This window comes from Poeciliopsis prolifica, unplaced genomic scaffold (genome assembly GCF_027474105.1).
Source record: "Poeciliopsis prolifica strain line A6 unplaced genomic scaffold, Auburn_PproV2 SCAFFOLD022, whole genome shotgun sequence".
NCBI lineage: Eukaryota > Metazoa > Chordata > Actinopteri > Cyprinodontiformes > Poeciliidae > Poeciliopsis > Poeciliopsis prolifica.
The window spans coordinates 3313389-3338458 of record NW_026562397.1 but is presented as its reverse complement, the minus strand read 5'-3'; the positions used below and the strand labels follow the sequence as shown (position 1 = coordinate 3338458).

Genomic DNA, 25070 nt, shown 5'->3' with positions numbered 1-25070 from the left:
GGTGCTTTGAAATTGAGCCTCTGTCTGAAACTCAACATGGCTCCTCTCCTAACCCTTTGTTATTTTTATATTTGTTGGCGCAGGGGTTTAGCACAACACATGTATGGAGGCCTTAGTCCTTGATGCAGCGGTCGCAGGTCCGATTCCTGGCCTGGTGACCTTTGCCCCCCTTCTCTCATCACCCACTTTCCTGTCAATTCACTATCAAATCAAGGCCACTAGAGCCAAGAAAACCTTGAAAAAGAAATAAAATGAAACCTGGGTGTAAATTTAAGCTGGAAGACTCTCTTCACCTCCCAGCCTATCGTTGCCCGTCTTCTCCTCAGCTCCTCTAATCATCAGGCATCGCTCCCTTCGTAAGGTCCTATCAACCCACCTCCACCTGTTCTCCACCTTTAGCTCTCAACTTCTTCAGTCTTTTTGCTTCCTCTCCACCACCGGTGTCCGGGCTCTAATCCTCAGTGGCTCATTCTCTCTGACGGCGGTTATCGGTGCTACGTCAGGTGTCGGAGCCAGGAGGCTGGCTCAGCGTGGTCAATCACCCTCCGTGTGACGCTGCTCATCCCTCCCTGAGCAGAGCCAGTTGTGAATGCTACGGCTAATTAGCATAGCCACAGATGATGTCAAATAAGCAGTTTTCTCCAGAGTCAGCACATTTAGCAGCACATTCAGGAGAATGATTGACAGCACTGAGACCCTCCCTCTGGCTCAGATCGGTTGTTTTTGGTCGGGAATGGTTCATTTCTGCAGAAGGCAATAGCAGCTCAGGGAGGAGATCAAGCTTTTTACATATTATTGGTCTCATAACAAACTGTCACAACATGGTGACAGTTTAAACATACATGTAAATTATAAAAATACATGTATATATATTTTTTTGTAAACGTTACATACTGCAGTTTTAAGAGCCACTTGTGGCTCCAGAGCCGTAGGTTAGAGAACCCTGACCTATCTCACATAAATAAATATATTAAAAAAAATTGTTGGGTCTCAGCAAAACGTGGAAAAGTTGAAGTAGTGATAACATTTGATCGAATTCGCTGCACATGCTCTCACCCCAACAACGACTAGCCAGTCCTGGTTTGTTTTACAATCAGCTCCCCTGGTGCCGGCTGGTTGACAAATTATACCTCCCCGTGTTTGTGGGTCTGCTGTCTGTTACCTAAGATGGTGACTCATTATGAATGTGGGCCTGGGGGATTCCCCACAGCGCATGGAAGAAGAATACGAAGCATGCTTCTTTCACTTCACCTTCTCTGGGGCGCCGGGGGGGAAGGGAGGGATGCACAGTTCAGCCGGTGCGTTCAGACGTGGGGAACTGCACACAGACAGAGGTCAATGGCTGAAACCGAAGCGTCGAAACGCAGCGCGGTGACAGGAGCGGAGCGTCGACAGCGACAGCGAGCCAAGGATTAGAGCTCAGCTGAGGTTCAGCTCGCTGGCTGTGTTTGTGGAAACTAAAAGCGGTCTGGGTGTGGGAGCAGACGCTGAAGCAAGTTTCCCCTGACCGCCACTGAAACAAGGACACCACAGTTACCGCCGCCCCCAAACAAAGACTCCATTGTGCATTTGAGCTTACAGTAGAAAGAACAGAAGAGAAACAAGCAGGATGTTGCATGACTGCATGAGGTAGAGATAGAGATAGAGATAGAGAGAGAGAGAGAGAGAGAGAGAGAGAGAGAGAGAGAGAGAGCAGCCCATACAGTGAAGTTAACACTCTTCACAAGCGCTGTATTGTGCTGTTGCATGGCAACTGTTTCCACAGAAATCCTTGCTCAGAAACACTCCTCTTAGGTCGTCACATAACTGCAGCGAGCGGAGAAATGGGCCGACAGCAGGAATACAAATAAACCATTTCGGCCCGCAAAAGCTGAGCAGTTATTGAAATTGCTCTTTAGAAACGTTTACGCCAAAAGCGAACAGCGAAGATTAAACATGTAGTTTTCTCACTGTGCAGACTAAGCCTGGGTGTTTCTGGGTTTTAATGTGTCACATCAGATGCAGAAAATACTGATTGCAGAGAACAAAAGCTAGTTCTGAAATAAATCCCAAAACTGTAACGTTTCTTCAATTTAGTTTTGCCTAATAGAGTAACGAGTTGACATGTAGGCCATTCTGGGGAAAAGTCAAATTAACCAGCCTTAAGTGAGAGAAAAATCCATTGAAATATTTATTTCTCTATTAAGAAATATTCACATACCAATGTCTCATCTCATTTTTCATTTCTGGAAAAAGAAAAGTGAGCAACCCTGAAAGCATAAAGGTGGTAATGGACGAATAAAGAGAAAGTATTTTAATCACACATAAACAACAGAAACGTAATTGTGTTTGAGTCACATGTGCAAGTATTAAACTTTCTTCAAAATGCTGAGACAGGATAGTGAAGAACCTAAAGTAATATGGTGCTGTGCGATTTTATTCACTGATGTGGGGATAATGTAGGCGCATCGCCATTCATTTCTCACCACAAACTGGCTTTTTTGGTTGTTGTTGTTGTTCTACAGTATTTGGTTCAGTTTTGAATGTTTGGTTACTTTACTTGAATTCAATATAAAAGTCATATTAAACACCCATTGGTCAAACTATATTAGAAAACAGGGTTTTAAAAGGGTATAAATTAACTCCAATATAAATCTCTAAACTTGACTGTAACAATGTAGCATTTCTCTATTTAATGCTATTTGATTTAATTATTGGTTGTTTAGCTTTATTAATATATTACAGGGGGGAAAAAAGACTGCCTAACTTTGACATCTAGGTACTCAAACTTAACCTAAACAAACTTATACATTTTTTTGCCTCAATAAGAATGATTGAAGTGTTTCTCCCAGAGTGGCAGGATCTGTTTTTTTTTGTTGCTAAAAACCTAACTGGCTAATGCTGATGCTATATGTTGGTTAGCATGTAGCAGAATGGATTTATTTTTGAGATGTAGCATTTTTGGCTATATTTGACATTAAAATTAAAAAAAAAAATCAACAAGTGTTAAAGTCTCATTTACTTTGTGGCTACATGGTGCTGCCTGTAACACCTGAAAGCAGTTTTTCATATTTGTTAGAAATTCTCTCTCTTTATTAATAACATATTTGGGTATGTATCCTTTAGAGCGATTGCTAAATCATTTCTGTGACACCAGAAATATTTTTATAATTTCTACATACTGTATTCTCGTCATAGACAATCTTTTACAAAATGCGCAACCTTGGAAAAAAATCCCAGTGCACTTTCCAACAATAATCAATGTGTTTTTAGTGCTGATCAGGATAGACTGTGCAGAGAAAATACTTGCATTGGATTTCACATAATGCTGCATCATGTTTCCTCTCAGTTCTCAGAGCCAAAGTTTCTATTTTTGCAGCATATTCAAAGGAGCAGGAATAAGTGCATTAGATCAAAGATACTTTGATAGTGACAATAGATTCATATAAATGGGTCAGACAGCAGAACTCTGAACAGAGAGTTATTTTAAGCATAATCACAGTTTATGCTTAAAAATGCAAATGTATTAACATTTGCAAGATTTTACTAACTGAAAATTTGTATTTTCAACATACATGCTCACAAAAAGGAGTCAATTATTTTATTGTATTTTATACATATAACTTTTAAAAGCATTAAATAGTCAAGATTCTTTTTTATATGTGAAACTCGGGCGGATGCCCAGGGTGGCATTAGAAATGGGTGACACAAAAATAGCAGATGAAATAAAAAATACTTTTTTATGTTAAGACTGGATTCTACGAATGTGACATTTTAGTCACATTAGTATACATTAGTATATCCAAGCGTATGAAACACTTGGATATAATGATGTTCATGTAACACCTGACTGTTTTTAACCTAAAAAGAAATACAAATGATAAATGACTTTAAGGCTTTTAATGGGGCATGTATGTTTTACAATTCACATGAAAAGAAAACAAATCTGTTCGAAGAAAATGCTGCAATAACTTGTTCAAATGAACCTGCACACTTTTAAAGAACTTATTTGTTGAACCGACTTTTGGTAAAATATTCACAGGAAACATTTAATTTCACCCTGTCTTACAAAATTCTCCAAATCTCTCAGACTGCTGTTCAGGTGAACCCACCTGAAGAGGTTTTCTAACTTTTAGTTCTGGACTCTGGCTTGGCCTTTCCAAAACCTTACTGGTTTTCTACTGAAGCAGATTTGGAATTAGGTTTGAACTACCTATAAATCAAATAGCTAAATCCCTGCTGCCTCCATCCTGAGTTTTCTAACGCCTTGTTTCACTCTGGGTATGATTGTGTTCCTGTTGGTGAGAAACTGTTTTATTTCAGTCAAATTGAACCGTGGCCCAAAATGTCCAACTTGGTTCCGTCACACCGTGTCATCCTAGACAAAACTATACGTTTTATTTGGAGTGAAAAACTTGTATGGAAAATATAGAAGACTAATGTCACAAGTTGGACCCAGCACTCAGCAACCATCCCTGTACTTTTGGTGCTCCTTCTGAACAGATTTCTCACGTTTTTGCTTTGCTTTTTGTCATTTGTGAAGAAACTGTCCTTCTCCTGACAGATACCTTTTGCAGGATGAGATAATTTCAGAAATATACTTTAAAAAAAAAAAATCTTTCTGCATAGTCTGGCCGAAGCTGAAGGATGTATATATAAAAATGTCAAGAGAATCCTACAAGGATAGCTGAACTTTGTTTAACAAAATTAACGGTAATTGAGGTTGGGTTTGTACCCAGGAGGGTTTCCTGCTGGAGTTTAATCAAAAGGTGTTTCAACAAAGCTTTCGCTTTGTGAACTTTTATGCTAAATAATTTCACGTTTTTGTTTTCTTCCTAACAGATCGTTGAGTTTAAAATTGAAAATAATTGTGAAGTTACATGGGTAAATAATCTCATTATAACTTAGCATTTTTTCAATTAGGAAACCCTGAAATTTCTTGCTCTGAAGAACTTCAAGATAGAAGATGCTTGTTGTTTTATTTATAATTATGCTTTATAAAATCAGTGACTTGTAATTTCCGTGTGAGGTTAAACATTATAAGAAAACATACAAAATGAAAAATATGTCATAAATAACAAAAGTTACAAAATGCTGCCTCCTAGTGTTTGATATTAAACATTACAGTTTTGGCTGCTGCATTTACTCACAACCAAATATTCAAACCCTGCTTGAATATAATGACTTTTATTCATTTATATATTTTAAGATGCTGTACGAAAACATAAAAATACTTCTTTAGATGATATTTACATTTCGAGTCTATCAATAAAAGTGACATACAAGCCAGCTGGAACAGAAAAACAACAGCAAACAAGACAGAATGGCATCACAACTAGTGTCTTATTTCAAAACTAATATAATCTCAAGCTCCTCTGCACAGAGGTGGAAAAGAACAGCCTGCAGGTGAGCACAGCCTGAACGGAACAAGAGGAAATACGAGGAGATGAAAAAGGACAAACGAAAGGTGCAAAAACTCATCTTTTCCGCCGCCTCCCTGCTGCTTTAATCTAAACGTGTCACTTTAATCGTTGCTCTCGACGAAGGATTCGTCCTCATACAAGTCCTCCAGCTCTCCTTCTCTGCTCCCTTCTCTGCTGATTTTCCTGCGGGAGACGAACATCTGTTAAACCTAAACCTTCCTGATTGAGACAGCAGATGAGGAGGGCGAGGAGGAAGAGGCGTCGCTATGCTAAGAAAGTCACAAAGTAACTCCGCTTTGCAGCAAAGCTCATCAGTTTTCATCCGAGAGGAGACAAGAAACAGAAATAGCTCATCAACAGGATTTGAGATTTGTTTGTTTGGTCCTGTCCAATTTAAATCCTCTTACGGCTAAACAAACCTGATGAGCTGAGTTACGTGTGAAGCACTACGAATCAAGCTCAGCCTAAAACGCTGTTTTGTTTTTTTTTAAAAAACAATTTACCTCAAAGACGGATGAGACGAAGACCCCAGTAAGCCCAAAAGTCCCCTGCAGGAAGGAGACGTGATATAATAAACCAGAATTCAAACCCCAAAACACTTAACCAGAAATACGCCAGGGGTCTCATGTTCCTGCTGCATTTTAAAAGGTGGCATCCAGAAAAACTGGCAATTTTTAGCTGAAAGAATCATATGTGATGTTTAAAGTTTAGCAGCTTTACGGCTGATTCTAGTTTAGGTTAGAAGAAAAGCTATAAATAGAAGAAAGTAAACATTTTGTAGTTTGTTACTTCTTACAAATGACCAGAGCTTGGTTTTCTGTTTGTGCCTTTGCAGAAATGTTAAAGGGGCGCAACATTTATATGTAACTTTATGACACTAACCGGTAAGGTTGAAATGAGGTAATGAGACTTTTGGGGAAGACTTTTATTTATTTTTTTTTTCTTTTTACCAGCTGCACTACTTCAATATATTTGAAGTATATATTGAAGGACTTTAACATATTTTTACCTGATTAAAAGTAAAAAGTAACCATCCAAGAAATGACTCAAGTAAGAGTAAAAAAGCATTTTATAAAAAGGCTACTCAACTATTACATGATCAAAACATCTGATTTATGTTTTAAAAATGATGTCATCAGACAGACAAAAGCTGTAAAACTATGTACCAATTCTGGTATTTTAAAATGTAAAAGGAAAATATATACAAATAAATAACACAATTACAGTAGATTCTGGCATAAGTAACACTTTTAAATCTTTTTTTTATTTTCAGAAAAGACGTCAAACGTATGAAACTAATATTGTTGGAAATGCAAATATACTTTATGTTAATAAAGGATAAAGTACTTCTGGTGGCAAAAAGCACAACAAGCACAATTAAAAAGTATCACTTTCACTTATATTGTGTCTGTCTGATGCATTTTTTGTCTTTTCTTTATTTAATGGCATTGGCCAACTTAACTTTACTGTATCTGGAAATTTTACCCAGACTTCTGGTCTCCACAGTAATCCGATCTCAGTCAAATAGAGCATCTGTACTACAATGGGACACTAACAGCTGACAAATCTGCAGTAAATGTTTGACGTCATCATGACCCAAAATCTCTGAGGAATATTTGTGATCGCTTGTTGAATCTATGCTGTGAAGAATTAAGGCAGTTCTGAAGGCAAAAGGGCTTCAAATCAAGTCGTTATTCAAATGGGCTGTTGCTGAAGAACTGGAAGAAAATACCAACTCATACTCTCTCAGAAGGAACTCATCTTGATATTTAAATAAATGTATTTAAAGTCCTACGTATGTTACAGAGTGTGCAGGGCAGTTTCAGTTCTGCACACGCTTTCATCAAGTCCATCGCCACAGAATGAATGTTTCACTCTACGCACATGCACACACACTTGATGAAGAGCCCTTCGGAGTGACAGCCTCGGTAAGCGTGCTATATGTGAGCAACACTACATGTGAAGTATAGAAGTGATCTATTTTTAATCCAAGCATCTGCTCGCTGCTTTGTTCCGTTAGAGGGCTAATCGCAGAGCTGGCAGAGAGAAGCAAACAGGATTTGCAGAGTAGGCGACTTACGTAAGAAGACCTCCGGGGGCAGACATGGACCTCTCTGCCCGTCTGCCCTGACACTCAAAGGGATTACTGAAAGAGCGCTTCCTCAGCATGGACTTCACCAGAATCTGCAGTGGACATCAAAAAGAATCTCAATGGATCTCTGTAAAAGTGCCTTCTAAAGCCCACTCAGCAAAAACACTGTGGAAAAATGCTAGATTTAATTATGTAATCTGACCATTTACGCAGATGATAGCTCATAATGACAAAACATTTCTATTATCTATTATCAAATACAAATCCATAATACAAACAAGTCTATTTATAAAGTATGGTTGTGTGAAGATCAGAGACAAAAGAAATGTTTGGTTGACTGAAAATTTAATGCTAATTTATAACCAATTAACGACATAATAGGTTTAGAGCTGCAACTAATGGTTAATTCATTTATCAATTGTTTGATCCATTGTTATAATGGTTAATCAGACCACTTAAGCTGATTTTATGCAATATTAGAAACACATAAAATACAAATAAAAAATCATTTAATTTGTTTATTCAATAAGAAAATAAACATTTTATTGTCTAAAAGGTGATAACAAAACATTTCTTCATTTCTTTTTTTGTAGCGGAGAATTCATAAGCATAAAAAATATATTTTTAGCATCAATATGTGAGAAGCTCAGCACATTCAACTAATGTGACTAATCTTTGATGAACAAATTGATTCTTGGATAGCAAAAGTTGCTTAATAGAAAATGTCTTTTATGGAATTTGAAGCAGGTGAAGCTAAAAGTCGAACTTGAGGTGAACATATTTACAGACAAAGATTTTCCATTCACATGAAAAATTTCAAGCCTGGCATGCAGATCAAATAGTTTTATTTTCGTCTCATCTGATTGGATCATCTTTTGCCATCTATTTGATTATTCTTTCCATTTTCAAAGAAAGTGCTTAACTCTTGAGATATTGTGCTATCACTCATTTGTACTTACCTTTTACACCCAGGTGGAGTTTGTTAATTCATTAAGTGACTGATGAAGGTGATTAATAAGCTGCGTTTGATTTAGGGGTATCAGAGTAAAGAAAGCCGAACAGATGTGAATGCCACACTTTGAAAAAAATTGCTTTATAATCCTTTTGTTTCATCTATCCATTATGTTATATTGGTCGATTGGGAAAAAAAGAAACTCCTATTGAAATAAATGGAAGTTTATGGGATAGAAATATGTTTGCAAATCAACAAGATGATTTTTAAACTTTAAAGGAAATTCAGAGAAAACACCAGAAAGGTGTTTTCCAAACTCCCCCCCAAAAAAATTCTGCCATAAATATTGTATGACAGTAAATATTAAAACTGGAATGTGTGAGCTGGGTCTGGTCCTCCCAGTGGGCGCAGTGTGACTCACCACAGCGGACAGGCTGGGGATGAGCTTCACGCTGTTCTGCACCTCCTCATCGGTGACCTCCACCGCCGTGCAGTGCTCCTCCTCCAGAGGGAGAGGACTGGAGCCGTTCTCCGTCACCCACGGATGGAGCTGTAGCAGCCACACACACACACACACACACACACACACACAAACACACACACACACACACACGCACCACACACACACACACACACACACAACACGCACGCACGCACGCACGCACGCACGCACGCACGCACGCACGCACACACACACACACACACACACACGCACACACACGCTGTCATGTTTTCATCACTTGTGGGGACTTGGCATTGACTTCCATTAATTGCTACATCCTTACTCTCACCATTGTCCTAACCCTAACCGTAAGCATCATATACCTGACCACTAACCCAAAAACAACAATTTCCCTCATGGGGACCAAGAAAATATCCCCACAAGGAGCAATGGTCCCCATGACCCCACATTGTAGACAGAAATAGGTTCCCTATAGATATGAAAATCTGGTATACACACACACGTGCACGCACACTGACGTAATAAACAAATTCACACTGTGGTGATGAACTGATTGGTGTTTGCATACTCACCTTTATTTCAGGGATGGTGATTCTGGTTGCAGGGTTTTTATCCAGCATTCTTTCAATGAGATCCCTCAACTCATTGCTTATTGAAGGGCTGTCGGTAAGAGATCAATAAAGACGTCAGAGTTAAATGTCAAAGATAGAATAGAATGAAACAGAAACATCCTCCAATGTCCCACAACGGGGAAATTGACAAGCAATCAAAGTCAGTAGATTCACACAAAGGTAGAAATTATCAAGATATAAAAACAGGACAAACGAAAAGATGATGTACAATCTTCAACTTCAACATAAAAGTTATGAAAGAAATATGGTGCCTCCTGGTTTAAAATAATGTTCAGTTGATTTTAAAATGCACTATGTGTATTTGGGTATTAAAAAGGCAGACTTGCAAAAATAGACCATAAAACCTGTAACAGCAGACATATGCAGAAAACATAAGTTTGTGATTAGCAACTCCAAAACTGAAAGATAGAAGAAGTTCCTGAGCGAGAATAAGGAGCGCGATGCTAAAGATTCTGGTTTGTAATTTCAGGTGAATTAAAAAGTACTGCATTAATCTCAGCGTGAAATTAAATGTTGTTGTAACTCGTATTAAACAATTTTCTTCAAAGGTGGTGTTGTACATGCTGATGGCTGTGGGCAGAAAGGATTTCCTGTCGCAGTCTGTGTTACAGTGGTTCTGAAGAAGCCTCTGACTGAAGATGCTCTGTTGTATGACAGATTCTCAAACAGGATGGTCAGCCATTGTTAGGCATTAACAAAAAAGCGGAACTACCTGAAATATACAAAAAGCTCGAAAGTGACAGAATCCAACACCAAGCTCAACAGCATCAAATAAGACGTAACCATGACAACAAAAATAAAGAATAAGATGTTTTACTCCCTTAATGTTAACATTGTGATGCAAATTACTGGTACTTGTAACAAAAAGAGAGTTAAAAAGTACTATAGCTCAACATGACTTTCTGTTTCAGAGCCTCGACAGTTTAAGTTAATGTTTCGAAGCTTTGAGTCAATATTCAGACATTCTTACGTTTCTGGAAACTCCACAGGTTTGTTCTTGATCTTGTTGTGCAAAGAATAGATGTACTCATCATAAAATGGGCACTGGAACGAGACACACAGGTTAAAAATGATAAATGTGCTTAAATGAAGTGATAAAACGGTTCATACAAGCATCCTTCGGGCGACATTACCTTCCCGAAGACAAAGCAGTACAGCGTAACCCCCATCGCCCACACGTCTAATGCCTGTGGAACAAACATGGCCACTGTCATGACAGGTCCTCACGCCGTGGTCTGTCAGTGATCCACAGGTGATCAGCTCACCTTCCCGCTGAAGCTTTGCTCGAGTTCGCTCATCATCTCAGGAGCCATGAAGGCCGGCGTCCCCGCCGTGCTGGACAGGAGGGCGTCGTGGCCCTCAAACTCGTTACTGACGCCGAAGTCTGCGATCTTAACATGACCGTCGTCCCCCAGGAGGAGGTTGGAGGGTTTGATGTCTCGGTGGATGATCTTATGATAGTGTACTACACACACACACACATAGACACACGCATACACAAATACACACAGGAAGAAGGCTGAGTTGTTATTGATAGTTGGAGAAAAAAAAATCTATCCAAGTTTATTCTAAATGTAAATTTTGGTAAATGGCCTGCACTTGTGTAGAGCTTTATCAAGAGAACGCCAAACCAATTCACACTACAGTCAGTCATTCACCCAGTCACACAGATATTAACACACTGATGGTGGCAAGATACTGCAGTGTAGCCAGAGCTGCACTGGGGCCAGGCTGCCATGCACCGGAGCCACCAGGTTCTCTGACCACCTCCAGCAGACAGGTGTCTGCTGGAGGAGTGAGACAGGCAGAGCGGGGCTTCAAGCAGGCAACCCACCGATTATAGAACAAATTACAGCAACACAAACATAAAGCCTTTAGTTGGAAAAACACAATAAAAACACACACAAATACACACAAAAATAAGAAGAACAACCTACAAGCTCAAGAGTTCTTTTCTTCATGTTAAATAGATGAAAATACATCAGAATAATATGTATTTTTTATTTATTACAAAATAAACACAACAAGAAGCTTCTCAGAGCCTATCATCAGAATGCATGTTAGCAAATGATGAGTGTTATACTCTGTCGATGTGAACACATTGGCTTTTCTGGCTGATCTTTAAAAAGTCTGATCTGCAGATTCCGATTTTGGCCAATACTGATGTTTTTTGTCTGAAAAGTCACTAAATATAAAGACAAATTTACTATGTAACAGTAAAGCAAAAAGGGATGGTGGTTGAATTTCAGATCGTTGAGGAGGTAGATCAGATCAGTGGAATCAATTTCAAGTGTAAATATCAGCAGATTGCCGAAATCCCAAAATGAAGGAAATTGGGACCAATTTATCAATTTACCTCCTAATCTCTACCAGGACACTGGAGGTTGTGGCTGTTCTGTATCAGTGAACTCAAGCTCAGGCTGCTTGGACGGCGTCTCCCTATTTCCTTTATTTGACGAGCTCATGCTAGCCTCACTTTGATTCAGGCTGCTCTTGAAAGCATCGATGGGATTCCAGTTTTGTTGAAGTATGTGACGTTGCTGCTTTGTAAGATTCAAGCTTCTTACAACCGATATAAAACAAGACATACATCACATTCAGATTATTCACACGTCTACTCACAGTACTCTATTCCCAGGACGACGTCTCTGAAGTAGAAGCGAGCCTGGTCCTCGGTTAGCGGGTTGTCTGTGGGCACCTCTATCACCGGCCTGAGGGGCAAAGAAGCAAAAACCACACAAACATTTTATTGTATCTCGTGGGGGCCACTCCTGCCATCTAACATATCAAAGTGATGGATTAGTATGTAAAACATACCCCTCTTTCATTAGTTCGAAGGCTAAAAGAGAAAATAACTTGTATTGAATGACCTAGTAACTTTGCTTTCTTTTATCACGCTACAGCAGAAAAGGTGAATGATTCCCTACCCATGTGAACTCCATCTTCTTCAGGGTCATCGAGCACCTGCAAGATACATCAACATTGCTACCTCATGTTTGTTTAGGTTTTTTCAAAGTTATTTAAACAAATATTATTTCTGATCTTGAAAGGAGTCGATTAAATGTTTTTGGCTGAAGTATGCAGACAGGTTGCTCTGCTGCTTGTTGTTTTGGTCACATCTGACGCACCTCTACCAGTTTAACTACGTTCGGATGGTCCAGTTTCTTGAGGATGGCGATCTCTCTGTACACTCTCTCCAGAGGCTGCATTGATTTAGGGAACATATCCTGCTGAGAGTTTGACCCCTGAGGAGATGGGCGACCTGGAGGTACAAACACACTGCGCCAGTCTGGATGAAGGCAATTTAAGGAGCTATTTCTTGGTACATAATTGTTCAGAATGAAGCATTGCTGCAAAGCTAATAGCTCAACGCAGTCCAAATGTCCATCAACGGATTTCTGCGAAGGGTCGCAGGGCAAAAAGATGATCGCACTCAGATATTTGCATAACCTCGTACTAATGTTGCAAAGAAACCAGACCATTTTCTGTAGTCAACCACAAGCGTCTGGCAATTTTCTAAAGTGTGGTTTTGAACCACACTTCAAAACCAGGAAGTGTGGTTTTGACCACACTTCCTGCTAGGAGTGACAGAGCTCATTTAATTTGGTTGATAATTTGCCACCTTCTAATTTTGTCTATGTAGATTTTAAACAGTGTTAAAGTCGCAGAACCATAAACTGATGATGGTTTTAGATCAATTTTGGGATCATTGCCTTTTTAGAATAAATTTAAAACAACTTGCTGTTGATTTTAGGTCATTAGAAGAACATAAAAAGAAGTCACCTTACTCTGAAACATCCACTTTGTGTGATGGGTCAGCAACCTTGACAGCAAACAGCCCATATCAAAGTGTTTTCAAGTTTAAAAAGATTACTGTGACTCCTACAAGCATACTTTATGCCACTGCAGCCAAATCTTGCTGCAGCAGGCCTTTGATGGGACTTGGGTTTATTTCAATTTGCCTTGTTCAGAGGTTCTTCGTGACTGAAACAGGGAGAGGAATACTTGGCAGTAATAAAACGTCTCAGATATTCCTCCTGATCTGACTTTAACTGCTCAATATTTGGAAGAGCGTGGTCAAGATGGACTGAAAGGCTTTTTTGCACGTCCCTCACTGCCACCGCCAAATAATAACCAGACGACTATTCTAAAACGGAGTAAAAAATCAACACCGTAATTCACAGGGATCCTAAGAAATAGCTTTTCTTTAAGGTGGCAGTTTTGAGCCGGCAGCTCAAATTTAGAACAGTAATCATCTCAAACACCCATGACCGTGTTTTTATAGACCCAGGAATTACCCAACAAAAGCCCTGCAACTTCGGCCCCATTGGCATTTTTGAAACTATGCTGAAAATTATAGCTGTGGCAGGAAATTTTTAAAAATTAGAAAAAAACTCCACCTGTTCATAAGGAAAATGTGGCTAAATATCCAGTCAGAACAACAAAAAGCTATTTAAAAGCTATCAGCCTGTTAAAAGTGCAACTTGCCCACTGCCAATTAACCACCTATTAACTGGGTTGCAATTAGTTGTTTGAGCCTCATCTGCAGATTAGTGAAAATCCCCAGTAAACTCAAACTGTTGTGTCTAGTTCTTGTTTTAAAACTTCTTTTAAAAAAGCGCCAAATCAACGTTTTGTTAAGATTTTATGTGAATGCAAACCTTCCACTGGAACCATAAACCACACAAGACTGAAACAATCAAAATGAGACTTTACTCACGCAAAAACCCACACAGCCTCAGCAGCTTCTTCTTTGAAACTACCTTCATTGCCTAATCAAAGAAAAGAAAAAGGATTAATGACCATTTCATTAAACGACAGTCAGGCTCAAGCAGTTTAAAGCTTCAGCTTACATAGTATTGTTCTGAATCTTCATTATAGGCGAGTTTCACTACTCCATAAGAGCCCTACAGGGAACAAATAAAAAGGTTTATAATTCAAGAATCAGAAATGAAAACACTGGGTTTCATATTGGTAGGTCACCTTTCCAATCTCTTTCTTCAGTTTATACTGGTTGAGCTGAAGACAGTCCTGTAGAGGTGAAATAGTAAAGTTTTAGTCTCAGAAAGGAGGAGCTCAGGTGAGTCTTAATCCATGTGAGGTTCCTCACATCGGCATCAGTGATGGAAACCCGTTTGGTCTCGATGGTGGGCTGCCGGGCCACGCGGCTCCCCCTCTCCTGCAGAGACATCTTCCTGTCTGTGAGGCGGGCCCTTTGGCCCATGGTAGAACTGGGCGCTCCTGACCTGTAGCCGTTAGGAGGGGTCAGGCGGCTGGCGTTCATGGATGCCACCATGTCGGCAAGCTCGCCCTGAGGGTCCGACTCCATCTCCGGTTTGAAGACGTTATCCGAGCTCATAGTTTCCCTGACGATGCTGCCTTGTTTACGGTTGAATGGTTCAGTGGGATGGGCAGACGCTGCATCACTGCACTGAGAGGAACATGAAGAACTGGATGAGAAAATAACCTATAGAAATAGGTTTTATTTTTATTGGTCAGGAAGGAAAACCGGAGTTGGAAATGTTTATTTTTGTGCTAAAGTCTCCTGACTAGCTACGTTTTCATTAATCATAGAATTGCACAAATTGAAATTACAAAAATAAATAAATATATAAATATATAAACAACATAACCAAGTGGCAGGCATAGTGTACAGAAACATCTGCGCAGAATATGGACTGGAAACCCCGAGATCAAAGTGGGAAACACCCCCAAAGGTGGTGGAGAACGCCAGAGCTAAGATCCTGTGGGACTTCCAGATCCAGACAGACAGAATGGTAATGGCGAACCAACCAGACATTGTCGATCTGGATAAACAACAGAGGAAGCCGTTGTGGTAGATGTAGCAATACCAAGCGACTGCAACATCAGGAAAAAGGAGCACGAGAAACTGGAGAAATACCAGGGCCTCAGGGAAGAACTGGAGAGGGCCTGGAAGGTGAAGACCACAGTGGTGCATGTGGTCATCGGGGCCCTCGGGGCAGTAACCCCCAAACTGGAGCAGTGGCTACAACAGATCCCAGGAACAACATCAGTCATCTCAGTCCAGAAATGTGCAGTCCTTGGCACAGCCAAGATACTGCAGGACCCTCAAGCTCCCAGGCCTCTGGTAGAGGACCTGAGCTCAGAGGATAAGAACCACACACGGTGGGTGAGAAGGGAATTTTTTTTTATTCATATTCATAGAGTAAAAGAACAAAGCACAAACATATGCCTATAAAAAGCAGTCTCTTAATTTTTTCTAGATCTGTATATATAAATGACCTTAAATTACTTTGAGCTCAGTGAAATGAGGTTTGGTTCAGCTTTCCCAACAATATAAGGGTACTTCTAAAAGTGATCATGAAAAATCTTTACTGAGAAATTAATTTAACATTTAACGCCAAGATCTGATGAATTCACTTCAAAAACATTTTTAAAAAGTTGTTCTGTGCAGCATAGCTAAGAATCTGATTTACTGTACTTTCAATATGCAGCAGTAATAAGGTGAGTTATGGTCTTTTTTTCTTTTAGAACATATTATCTACGTGTCTGGACTTTATGTGACAGAATTATGCCCAATAAGGCAGATCATGCAGATTATTTTCTGAACATCAATGGGGGACATTTGATTTGCACAGCCTAAAAAGAAGAAGGAAGCTGAACAATTACCAAAGGACACATAAAAATGTGAAGTTTCCACCCTGTGACATTAGGCTGCAAGTAGAACGCAATCAGCTTCCTATGAACGAGACTCATTGCTACCTAAAATACAGTACAGAGAACTGAAAAGCCTCTTATGTAACTTAGCGGGAAGCTTTAACAGGCTTGTAACTTCGCAACAAAGCACTGGACTCACACACACATTTAAAAATGCTCCTTATAAAGTTACACAAGAGATGTTAAAAGTATTTCTAACAATGGTTTTGGATACACCGGATAAAACAAAAGCCTAAATGTCTCTGAAATATCTCAAACTTCAGTAACTGCGAGGTAACGGATTTACTCACAGACTGGAGCCGTCCTGTTTCCAGGGCTGTTTCTGTGAATCTGCATGTTGACGGGGGCTGAAGCTCGTCTCGCTCTGCAGGATGTTCACTGCTGAGCGGTCAGGGACATCAGCAGCACACGTCTTAGGGATTAACTCGGGCTACATATAGATGAAGCAGAGTTGTTCCCAGGACAGCAGGACGATTGCTTGTGTTTACATGATGGGCAGCAGAACAAAAACACAACACCGGCAAAATGTGTTGCTTCATATTGAGAGGCAGCTAAATAGCAGACAGGACTACCGTTTATTTATCCTTTAGTTTTATCTGTACACTTAAATTATTCTGCATTCACTGCATGAAACTGGATAAAAGCAAGGTCCTTTATGTAATTTAGTTCACTATTATATTTAATGTTATGGAAATTATAGGTTTTTTTTTAGAACATGTTACATGATTGTGCATAAAATCCAAACACTGCAGCTTCTGTTTGGATTTTGTGGCTATTGGTTGTTGGGTTGCAATTTTTGGTTGCTGAGTCGTGATGTTTTATTGTTGCATTGTGGCTTGTTGCTGAATTGTTGCTTTTTGCATTTTGTTGATCCTGCAGGTCCACTGAATGATAAAAATACAGATCACGCATTTCAAATTTTAATTTTACATTTACAAACACACTAAAACTTGTATTATTTTTATTTCACATCACAATAACGCTCCATGTTGGTTTAAAATCACCTCCAGTAGACTAGTTTAAGCTCTAATAGTTTAAGCTGTGCTTACTTATACTGGCAAAAATTTGTTAAAAAGTTATCTTTCTCAAAAAACTAAAATCGGGAGATGCACAGTTGGGAGTGAAGTTGTAAAATCTAAATGACCTTAGAATAATCATTCACGGCAAAACTAGGCAAGTTTTGAGACAAGCCTTGTTGTTTTTTCTTTTTTATAATGCTTTAAAGCTGATGTTTTAAAATTGTGTTTTATTATGTTGGAAAACCCCCAAACCCTTCTTTTAATCCTGCACATCTGTCTGTGGTGTTGTTTCCTTGATAAGCTCCTCAAATGTTGAAAATAGGGTCAACTTATAAGCATTCTACCGTTGGATTACAAATGAGAGGATGTTTTCTGAGCGTCACATTGAAGAAATGTGGGTCGCTTCCCTGCTTCAGGATAAAACATGAGGCCTGAAACCGACTGGCCCAGCTGCAAAAGTAAAAAAATATATATGTAAAAAGGAAAGAGGCCTGGAGTCAAATAAAACATATCAGCACAATTTTTTATAATCCAAGGAGGAACGTTTCAGGCTGCTGTAGAGCAGTCATATTCAGTAAATTAGAATATTATGAAAAAGTTAATTTCACATTTTATAAATTAATTACACCAGACAGATGTTTTCTAGCCTTTAACTCTGTTAATTGTAACATTTAAGTTAAATATCTGATTAAGGATTAATTGTAAGTTATACGTTTAATCTGATAAACTCAACGGAATGTATTTTCCAATTTATTAAATATAATTGTGTCCTTATATGTAGGAGTGCATAACAACAGTGCTCCATTACTTTCCATACGACCAACACATATCATTATAAGCACTTTAAAATGTGAAAAAATATTAATGATAAAATAAAGACAAAAGTTACTGAAAGGAAGTGTCATCAATGCTTTTATATCTTTAGTCTTTTTTATTTTAGCACATCCAAAAACAGTTTGAAACAGTTTCTTCAGCAAAAAAAGGTTCAACATCAAGCAGCAAATTGCAGTTTTACACTTCTGTTTATTATGTACATAATGTACAATTTAGTTTCTTTTTAAAGAACCTCCTCTTACTGAATTCTTCGTGTGGTCTGAGGTACAAAACGTGAAAAATGCAACATCAGAACACGTTGTTATCCTGCTGAACTTGAAGAAGTAAATATGCCTTTAAAATATTCCATGTAGGTGTCATTCTAGAATCAGAAAGACTTTAACTGGGCTGACATGCTTACTTTAATATTTGAAAAATTTCCTATAAAAATGGTCAGAAACATTGGGTTGAAGTCACTGCTAACCCCTACCTGCAGGTGGCAGCATTTCTTACTTTTATGACAGTTGCCTCAGCTTTACGCAATGTCAAGTGACAGTTCATAATCGACATGTTACATTTGAAGTCAAAGCTAAGCACCAATATGACTAAATTATTTACAAATATTTCTAAAGCAGCACTTTAAATCCATGAATTTGATTGGAAAAAATTACAACAACAATCACAAAATCCTATAGAGGGAAATTCACGTGAAAAAAAAAAATCGAGATTATTTATGATTAAGACACATATTGACATTTATTGATATTTGAACAGTTTGTCAATGGATTTGAACGGAATGTATTTTCGGAGTGTATTTATAAACACACATTCTGGCGCAACAGGCCGTGAGAACACTCACGATCTTGATTTGGGCCCAAAATGTGAACGAGTTTCTGAGAGCCAGAGTTTCTCCAAAATGACAAATCTCAGGTAAAAAACAAGAGTGTTTCCGATTATTACCTAAAATAATAATCACCAATCAAACCTGCAGCTTGTCCTCTCTGGTGAGATACGAGGTCTGGATTGACCGCTAGCTATCGACAGATCCAGCTGCACAGCTTCGCCCAGTCAAACCGTTCTGAAGCGAGATTCCCAGGGCCGCTGAAATCTTACCACGGCCCTCTGAATCTGCTCATAGCTGACAAACATCACTATGTTCCAGGACCCCAGGCGAAGAAACGACGGCATGAAGCTGCAAGGAAAGATTGAGATAAATCAGCTGCTGGACCTGATCTGCCCCGGTTTTCGACGACAACTCCCACCCTTTGTAAAAAGCCGAGGGCCCCTCTTTAAGCAGCATGGTCAGAGCGCAGTTGGCGCCGCCGCCGTACTGCCCAGGAACGGAGTTCATGAAGCGGGTTTTCACCACGTCCACCGGAGAGGCCACCACAGTGGTGCAGAAACCTGCGGCGAATGCGGCAGTGAAGTGACATGGCATGTTGTCTGCAGGGGGGGAAAAAAACGCAGAAAATGGTTTGCTAAAGACCACAAAGACTGGAGAGGGATCAACAGGTGGGGGTGGAGGGAGGCCCTACCTGTCATCATTTTGTTCTTCAGGATCTGCTCTTTAATGATGTCATACGTCACCAGCTCGGAGCAGTTCACAATGGCGTTACGAGTTATGTTCAGCAGACAGCCTGGAAAAAACACATTTTATACCGTCAGAAAATATAAATAAGCTGGAAAAACAATAATAGAGCACTTAAATGCGACACAACAGCAGACCAGTATGAGTTTGTGTGAATCAGGACAAAGAAACAGCAGCTAAGATGCCATCAAAACATAGTCATCAAGACCTTGGAGGGTCTTTGCCAAGTACATCAGGGCAAAGTGTTGTTAATGGGGCAGTATCTCCATCACCTTCTAATGTTTCTCCCCTCATCAAAAACATGCATGGAGTGTTGCTTTGATTCTTTCATGCATGTTTGAGAAATCCTTTCATCTCCAGTGGTCACCACTAAGCTCTGTGAAATGTTTGGGTGGTCCCAGAGCAGCCTTCAAGATGCAGCTCCTTCAGACTAGCCAGCAGCAATTAGCAAACATTGCACTGAGAAGCTCCTTCTATCGTGTTTTCGTATTTTTTAAGGCTTACAGCTACACTACATCCACTGTCGCCTCCAAACAACATCAGAATGCTGTTGCATAACCTCAACATGTCGATCCATCGCTTGCCCTCCAACATATCATTTCCTGTTCTCCTTATAGTGAAGTATCAGTGTCTCATTTGTATTTCTTATCTTTTTTTTTTTTTTGAGGACCAAACTTCAAATCCAGTGTACTTTACTGTGTGTAGTGCATCATTTTGGCATATCGTGTTAAAATTTCCGATCTATGCATTTTTTTTTATTGTGATGAAAGAGCAGGAGTTTTTAAAGAGACATTTGTCCAGTTTCAAAGCATTACATTATGAATAACACATAATACTTCTTTAATTATGCACCATTTTGAGACAAATAAAATGCACAATCTATGCATTGTGTAAATAGATAAAACATCATGATCTGTGCACATTGATTTGGTTTGGCACCCAGTGAGGGTTCACAGCTATGGAGAAGGGCACACACCTCCAAACTGTGCATATGGCTGCTGAGAGAAACGTTTCTGAAACCTGTGCTGGAAATACTTCCTGCTATGACAGAGGAAGAGTAAAAATAAAAAAGTGCATGTGAAATTTCATGGGGTTTAGAACATAAAGTATTATATATAATAGTTGCAGCATAAAAGCTGAAATACACCTTTAAGCTTTGATGTGAATTGCTGACAGTGATCAGGAAAAAAAATCTCAATATTCTGATTGCATTAGTTTACATTACAAGCTTGGTAGTGGGAAGAGTTCTGACAAAATAAAAATGTGGAAAGAGTTGAAAACCATTAATAGTAATTAAATTGTCAGCTAATTTAGTATTTCATTAATTATTAATGGTAGCATACTAACTAAAAATAAGTCCATCTGTTGAAAAAAACGAAGGCAGTAATTAAGCCAAAACTGTTTAAAAAAAGATATACTTTTTGAGTTTAAGATTAAATAAGCAACTTCTTGGTAAATATGCACACATATTGACTTTGAAAATACCTTTCCAGAGCCCTCGGAGGCCCTCCACCCTGGCGATGGTCCTGTAGGCCTGGGTGGTGCTGCTGTACCTCTTGACGGAGCCGTTGTCCGGCTGGTGGACCTGAGCCTGGAACCTGACCTTCACAACATCGGTGGGCTGAGCAAAAGCCACCGCCATTGCTCCGGTGGTGGAGCCCGCCAGAAGTCGGGCCCCGAATCCAGGATCTGTCACACAGCAGTTTGTGACAACTAGCGACTACAGGCAACTTTGCAGAAACAAGTCATGGTAGGGTTGGCCATGAAATCTGCTGTCAAAGTTTTACTGGCTATTTGTCACATCATGAATTCCTCATTCCAGACTTAACACTGTTCAGGCACACAGAGCCAGCTATACTGGCTCTTCTTGGCCTGCCAGTCGAAGACATGCTAGCTGCAGTATTCTTTTTTTTTTTTAAAGTAAAAACCAGTTTGTTGGGCACCAACAAGAGAAACACTGATTGTACTGTACGACCTTTCAGGATTTCCTAGATTCAACACGACAGATAGGTCTTTCCTTGGTGCAGCTATTTCATAAACAAGCTAAAGTAATTCTGACTTGTGTCTAATTATATCGCGAATGTAAGACACTGAAAGCCTAACACTTCTGCACGTAATCCAAAACTTTGTTATTTCGAAGCGCTGGTGGCTGAAGCTTGTTGAAGGTTTCCCAGGCGTGTGGTGTTGAATGCACATACTTTCTGCTCCGTGGGCGTAGAGTTGCTTCATGGTGTCGTACAGACCGATCCGGATGGAGGAAAAGCATATTTGTCGGTGCAGCCCCGCCAGGAGCCCATTGTACAGATTCCTTGGCCCCTCGGTCCTCACAATGGTGATGATGGTGCCAAATACACCTCTGTACGCCACCTTCTGGCCTTTTGGGAGGGCCTTCGATTCTCCTTGGACCTGAATAAATAGTACAGGTAAAAGAAAATAAATAAATAAATTTAAAAAACTGCTGAGAATAAGAAATTTATACTTTTAGAAGTGTCAGTATTCATTGTGTTTGTCAACATTTTGTCACATTAGAACCACAAATGTTAAAGTATTTTAAAGATATTTTATGTGAAAACCTACATACAGAATGAGATAAGTTATGGCTTTCAGACATTTTGACAAAAGAAACAATTTATTGCAAAATATCACATTTCAGTCAGATTGAGCGATAAGCATTTATGAACTCCAGTTTTCCAAACTTGACAATGATTCTCAATGGGATTTAGAGCTGGGCTTTGACTAGGCCATTCTAACCCCTAAATAAGCTTTGATGTAAATTAGTTCATTGTTCTTCAGTCTATATGTTTAGTGTCCTCCTGCTTTAGGTTGAAGGTTTTTAAAGCTTCCAACACTTTGGTCTCTTATCAGCATCCCCACAGCAGGATACTGCCACCACTCTGTTTTAATCTGGCTATTGTTCTTCTCCAGCCCAACCAGGACTAGATTTGTAACATACTCTGCTAATAGTTCTCCTATAAACACTTAATCCCATTTAATCGCAAGTGGCCTCTTGGCTGCTTATATGAAGAGTGTTGTCTGGGCCCAGCCTGTCAGCTTAAATGGAGGGTATTGTTTTGGTAGGTTTAGTCCAAGCAAGGTAAAGAGATTGGAATATTAACACACCACACTTATCAGTTTTTATTTGATGAACTAAAGAAACTACTGAGCTTTTCTTAAATAAAAAAAGGGGGTTGGGGGAATCTTTAGAGGTTTCATCATTTCATCACGCTCATTAATTAACAATTCACCAGAATTAGGCAGAATTTTAGTTTTCATCTGTAACTTGTCTTGTTGAAGGAAAATTCTTAAAGATTATGAATGAAACAGCATCTTTTGCAAATCCTTGTGTTTAATTTTAAAGTGCTAAGCTGATGAAATCTTGCATGGAGACCATTGAATAGATGCTTTCTCCAAAGCTTTTGCACGTGATCGGTTTCAAACAAATGCTGAACAAACTACGGCTTTTGAAATACGCAACAACCATCAAATCCAAATCTGCAAACTCTCCCAAGAACTTTCATTTTTTAGCACCTTATTATTATTATCCTGAATTTGATCAAATTTAAGGATAAAAAGTTAAAGGTAATGAATGATTTTAAGTCACTTTGACATGTACTGATAATTCTGGAGAGTCAAAAAGCCTGTGTAGGAGCTTAGCAGTAAACATTAAAACTCATGCCACATGTCCTGGCTGTGATGCTTTTAGTTACCTGCAGTCGTACTTTGGCGGTGTCCAATGGGAAGGTGACCAGATCAGCCATGCAGCCAGCTGTTCCAGCTGAAAAAATCTTGACAACAGCTGTAGGTGCCAAGTCAGCTGCTGATCCTCCTGCCATGTTCAAAACAGTAAAGGATCAACGCAGCCAATAAAAAGCAAAAATCAATCCAGAGGGTTCAGTCATCCCAAAATCTGAAGTTAACTCCGAATCCTTTCAGGACTTTGTGACCGGTAACAAAACTGAAGCAGACAATCATGTTCCAGGTAATAAACAGAATGTGTGTCTTATTTAAGTAGAGTTCACTTCATGTGCCATTACTTGTTGTCACTTAGAAGTGAAAGCAGGCGAACAGATGAAAGAATTTATGCTGGTGATGGGAATGTGTTAACTGATTGTTCCATGACTGTTGCACCACTTCTCTGGGGAAAAAAAGGAAGAAAAAAAGACAAACAAAGAAAATGAACATAGTGTGCGGTACACGCCTGAACAAAATACCAAACGTCTGGCTGCTGGTGGGCGTGTTCTCAACACTCAACTCACCTGCTTGGTGACGCAAAAGTTTGAACAGCTGGTCCGACTGGTGACACGCTGGTTTAAAGCAGAAATGTTTCGCAGCAAGTGGAACTCAATATGAACTCATTTTTAATTGCAGTAATTACATAAGCTAAAAAATAATTTATTATGATTAATTACTGAAGTTATGCTAACTACAGTGGCAAAAATTAAAAAAAAAAAAAATCAAATTTTTAATTAAATCCATTTCTTTCAAAGGTAAATACGTGGGGGGATTTTTAAGACCACTGTTAGGTATGGAGGAGGTTTTGGAATGCTGTAGTTCTCTTTGAAAGTCCACAAAAAAAAAAAAAAAAAAAAAAAAAAAAAAAAAACTTTTTCCGTGATGTCACATCTCTAAATCTGATAACAGATCTGTGACAAGCTGAAGAGAACAATGCATACAAGCATTGAAGCTGATCGAGGAGCAATGTTAAGATGACTTTCTGAAGAGGCAGTTTCAGAAAGAGCAGGAGTTTATTAAAGAGACAGAGGCCCAATTTCAAGATGTTAAATTAAAAAGTCACATTTCTTTCAAGTTGTATTTGATATGTAGAGCAATTTTACGACAAATGGCACCATTAACATAGTTGATGGTGCTATAAGATGGCACAACATGCCTGGGAAAAACATAGTACTGCTCTTTAATAAGTGTACTCATTTAAAAGGAGGTGGTACGAGTTACAGATACATTACAGAAGGAGTCTCAAAACTGTTTTTCATTTTGAGCCACATCAAGATCATAATGTCCTTCAAACAATCAGTTGTAAGGTATTCATTTGTTAAACTGTTAAAATTCAATGAATGCTTCTTAAAATTAAATAACATTTAATATTTTTTTCATAGGGATGCAATTCAGCAATATACAAATAAAAACTCATTTGACTGATAAAATTACATTTTAGTAAACAACTTCTACTTATTCGAGGTCTAGAGGGCCACAGAGGTAGAAATGGTGGACCGGATTTGGCCAATGGCTCTTGAATTGCAACATTGTGCATTAGCACAATAAAAGATTAATCTATTTTTAATCTTTTCACACATCTTTACCAAATCTTCCAACAAAATCATCCAGATCTTTCAACAAAATCATCCAGATATTTCTACCATGCAGATATTCATCCACAACATCTGTTCAGTTA

The 25070-nt window shown here is 39.1% G+C and overlaps 2 protein-coding genes across 5 annotated transcripts; both read right to left on the bottom strand.

Annotated features, from left to right (window-relative positions):
• Positions 1–3864: 3864 nt before the first annotated feature.
• camkk1b (calcium/calmodulin-dependent protein kinase kinase 1, alpha b) lies at positions 3865–16628 on the bottom strand. Of its 2 annotated transcripts, XM_055045279.1 has the most exons (17): positions 16531–16628; positions 14652–14972; positions 14525–14572; positions 14395–14448; positions 14262–14313; positions 12670–12803; positions 12469–12505; positions 12359–12380; positions 12164–12252; positions 10807–11006; positions 10675–10728; positions 10512–10585; positions 9482–9569; positions 8868–8996; positions 7483–7586; positions 5906–5950; positions 3865–5585 (listed from the first exon to the last, which is right to left on the bottom strand). In XM_055045279.1, the coding sequence occupies exons 2-17, from the start codon at positions 14898–14900 to the stop codon at positions 5504–5506; spliced, it is 1461 nt and encodes a 486-aa protein (XP_054901254.1). In that variant the 5' UTR covers positions 14901–14972; positions 16531–16628; the 3' UTR covers positions 3865–5503. The 2 variants fall into 2 exon arrangements, with proteins under 2 accessions (XP_054901254.1, XP_054901255.1); XM_055045280.1 differs by lacking the exon at positions 5906–5950.
• A 1565-nt stretch (positions 16629–18193) lies between these two features.
• Positions 18194–24022, bottom strand: LOC129369702 (dicarboxylate carrier SLC25A8-like). Of its 3 annotated transcripts, XM_055045275.1 has the most exons (6): positions 23368–24022; positions 21859–22066; positions 21146–21349; positions 19608–19709; positions 19335–19515; positions 18194–19264 (listed from the first exon to the last, which is right to left on the bottom strand). In XM_055045275.1, the coding sequence occupies exons 1-6, from the start codon at positions 23491–23493 to the stop codon at positions 19141–19143; spliced, it is 945 nt and encodes a 314-aa protein (XP_054901250.1). In that variant the 5' UTR covers positions 23494–24022; the 3' UTR covers positions 18194–19140. The 3 variants fall into 3 exon arrangements, with proteins under 3 accessions (XP_054901250.1, XP_054901249.1, XP_054901251.1); XM_055045274.1 differs by having other exon boundaries at positions 18194–19515; XM_055045276.1 differs by having other exon boundaries at positions 18194–19515; positions 23380–24022.
• Between the last annotated feature and the right edge of the window lie 1048 nt (positions 24023–25070).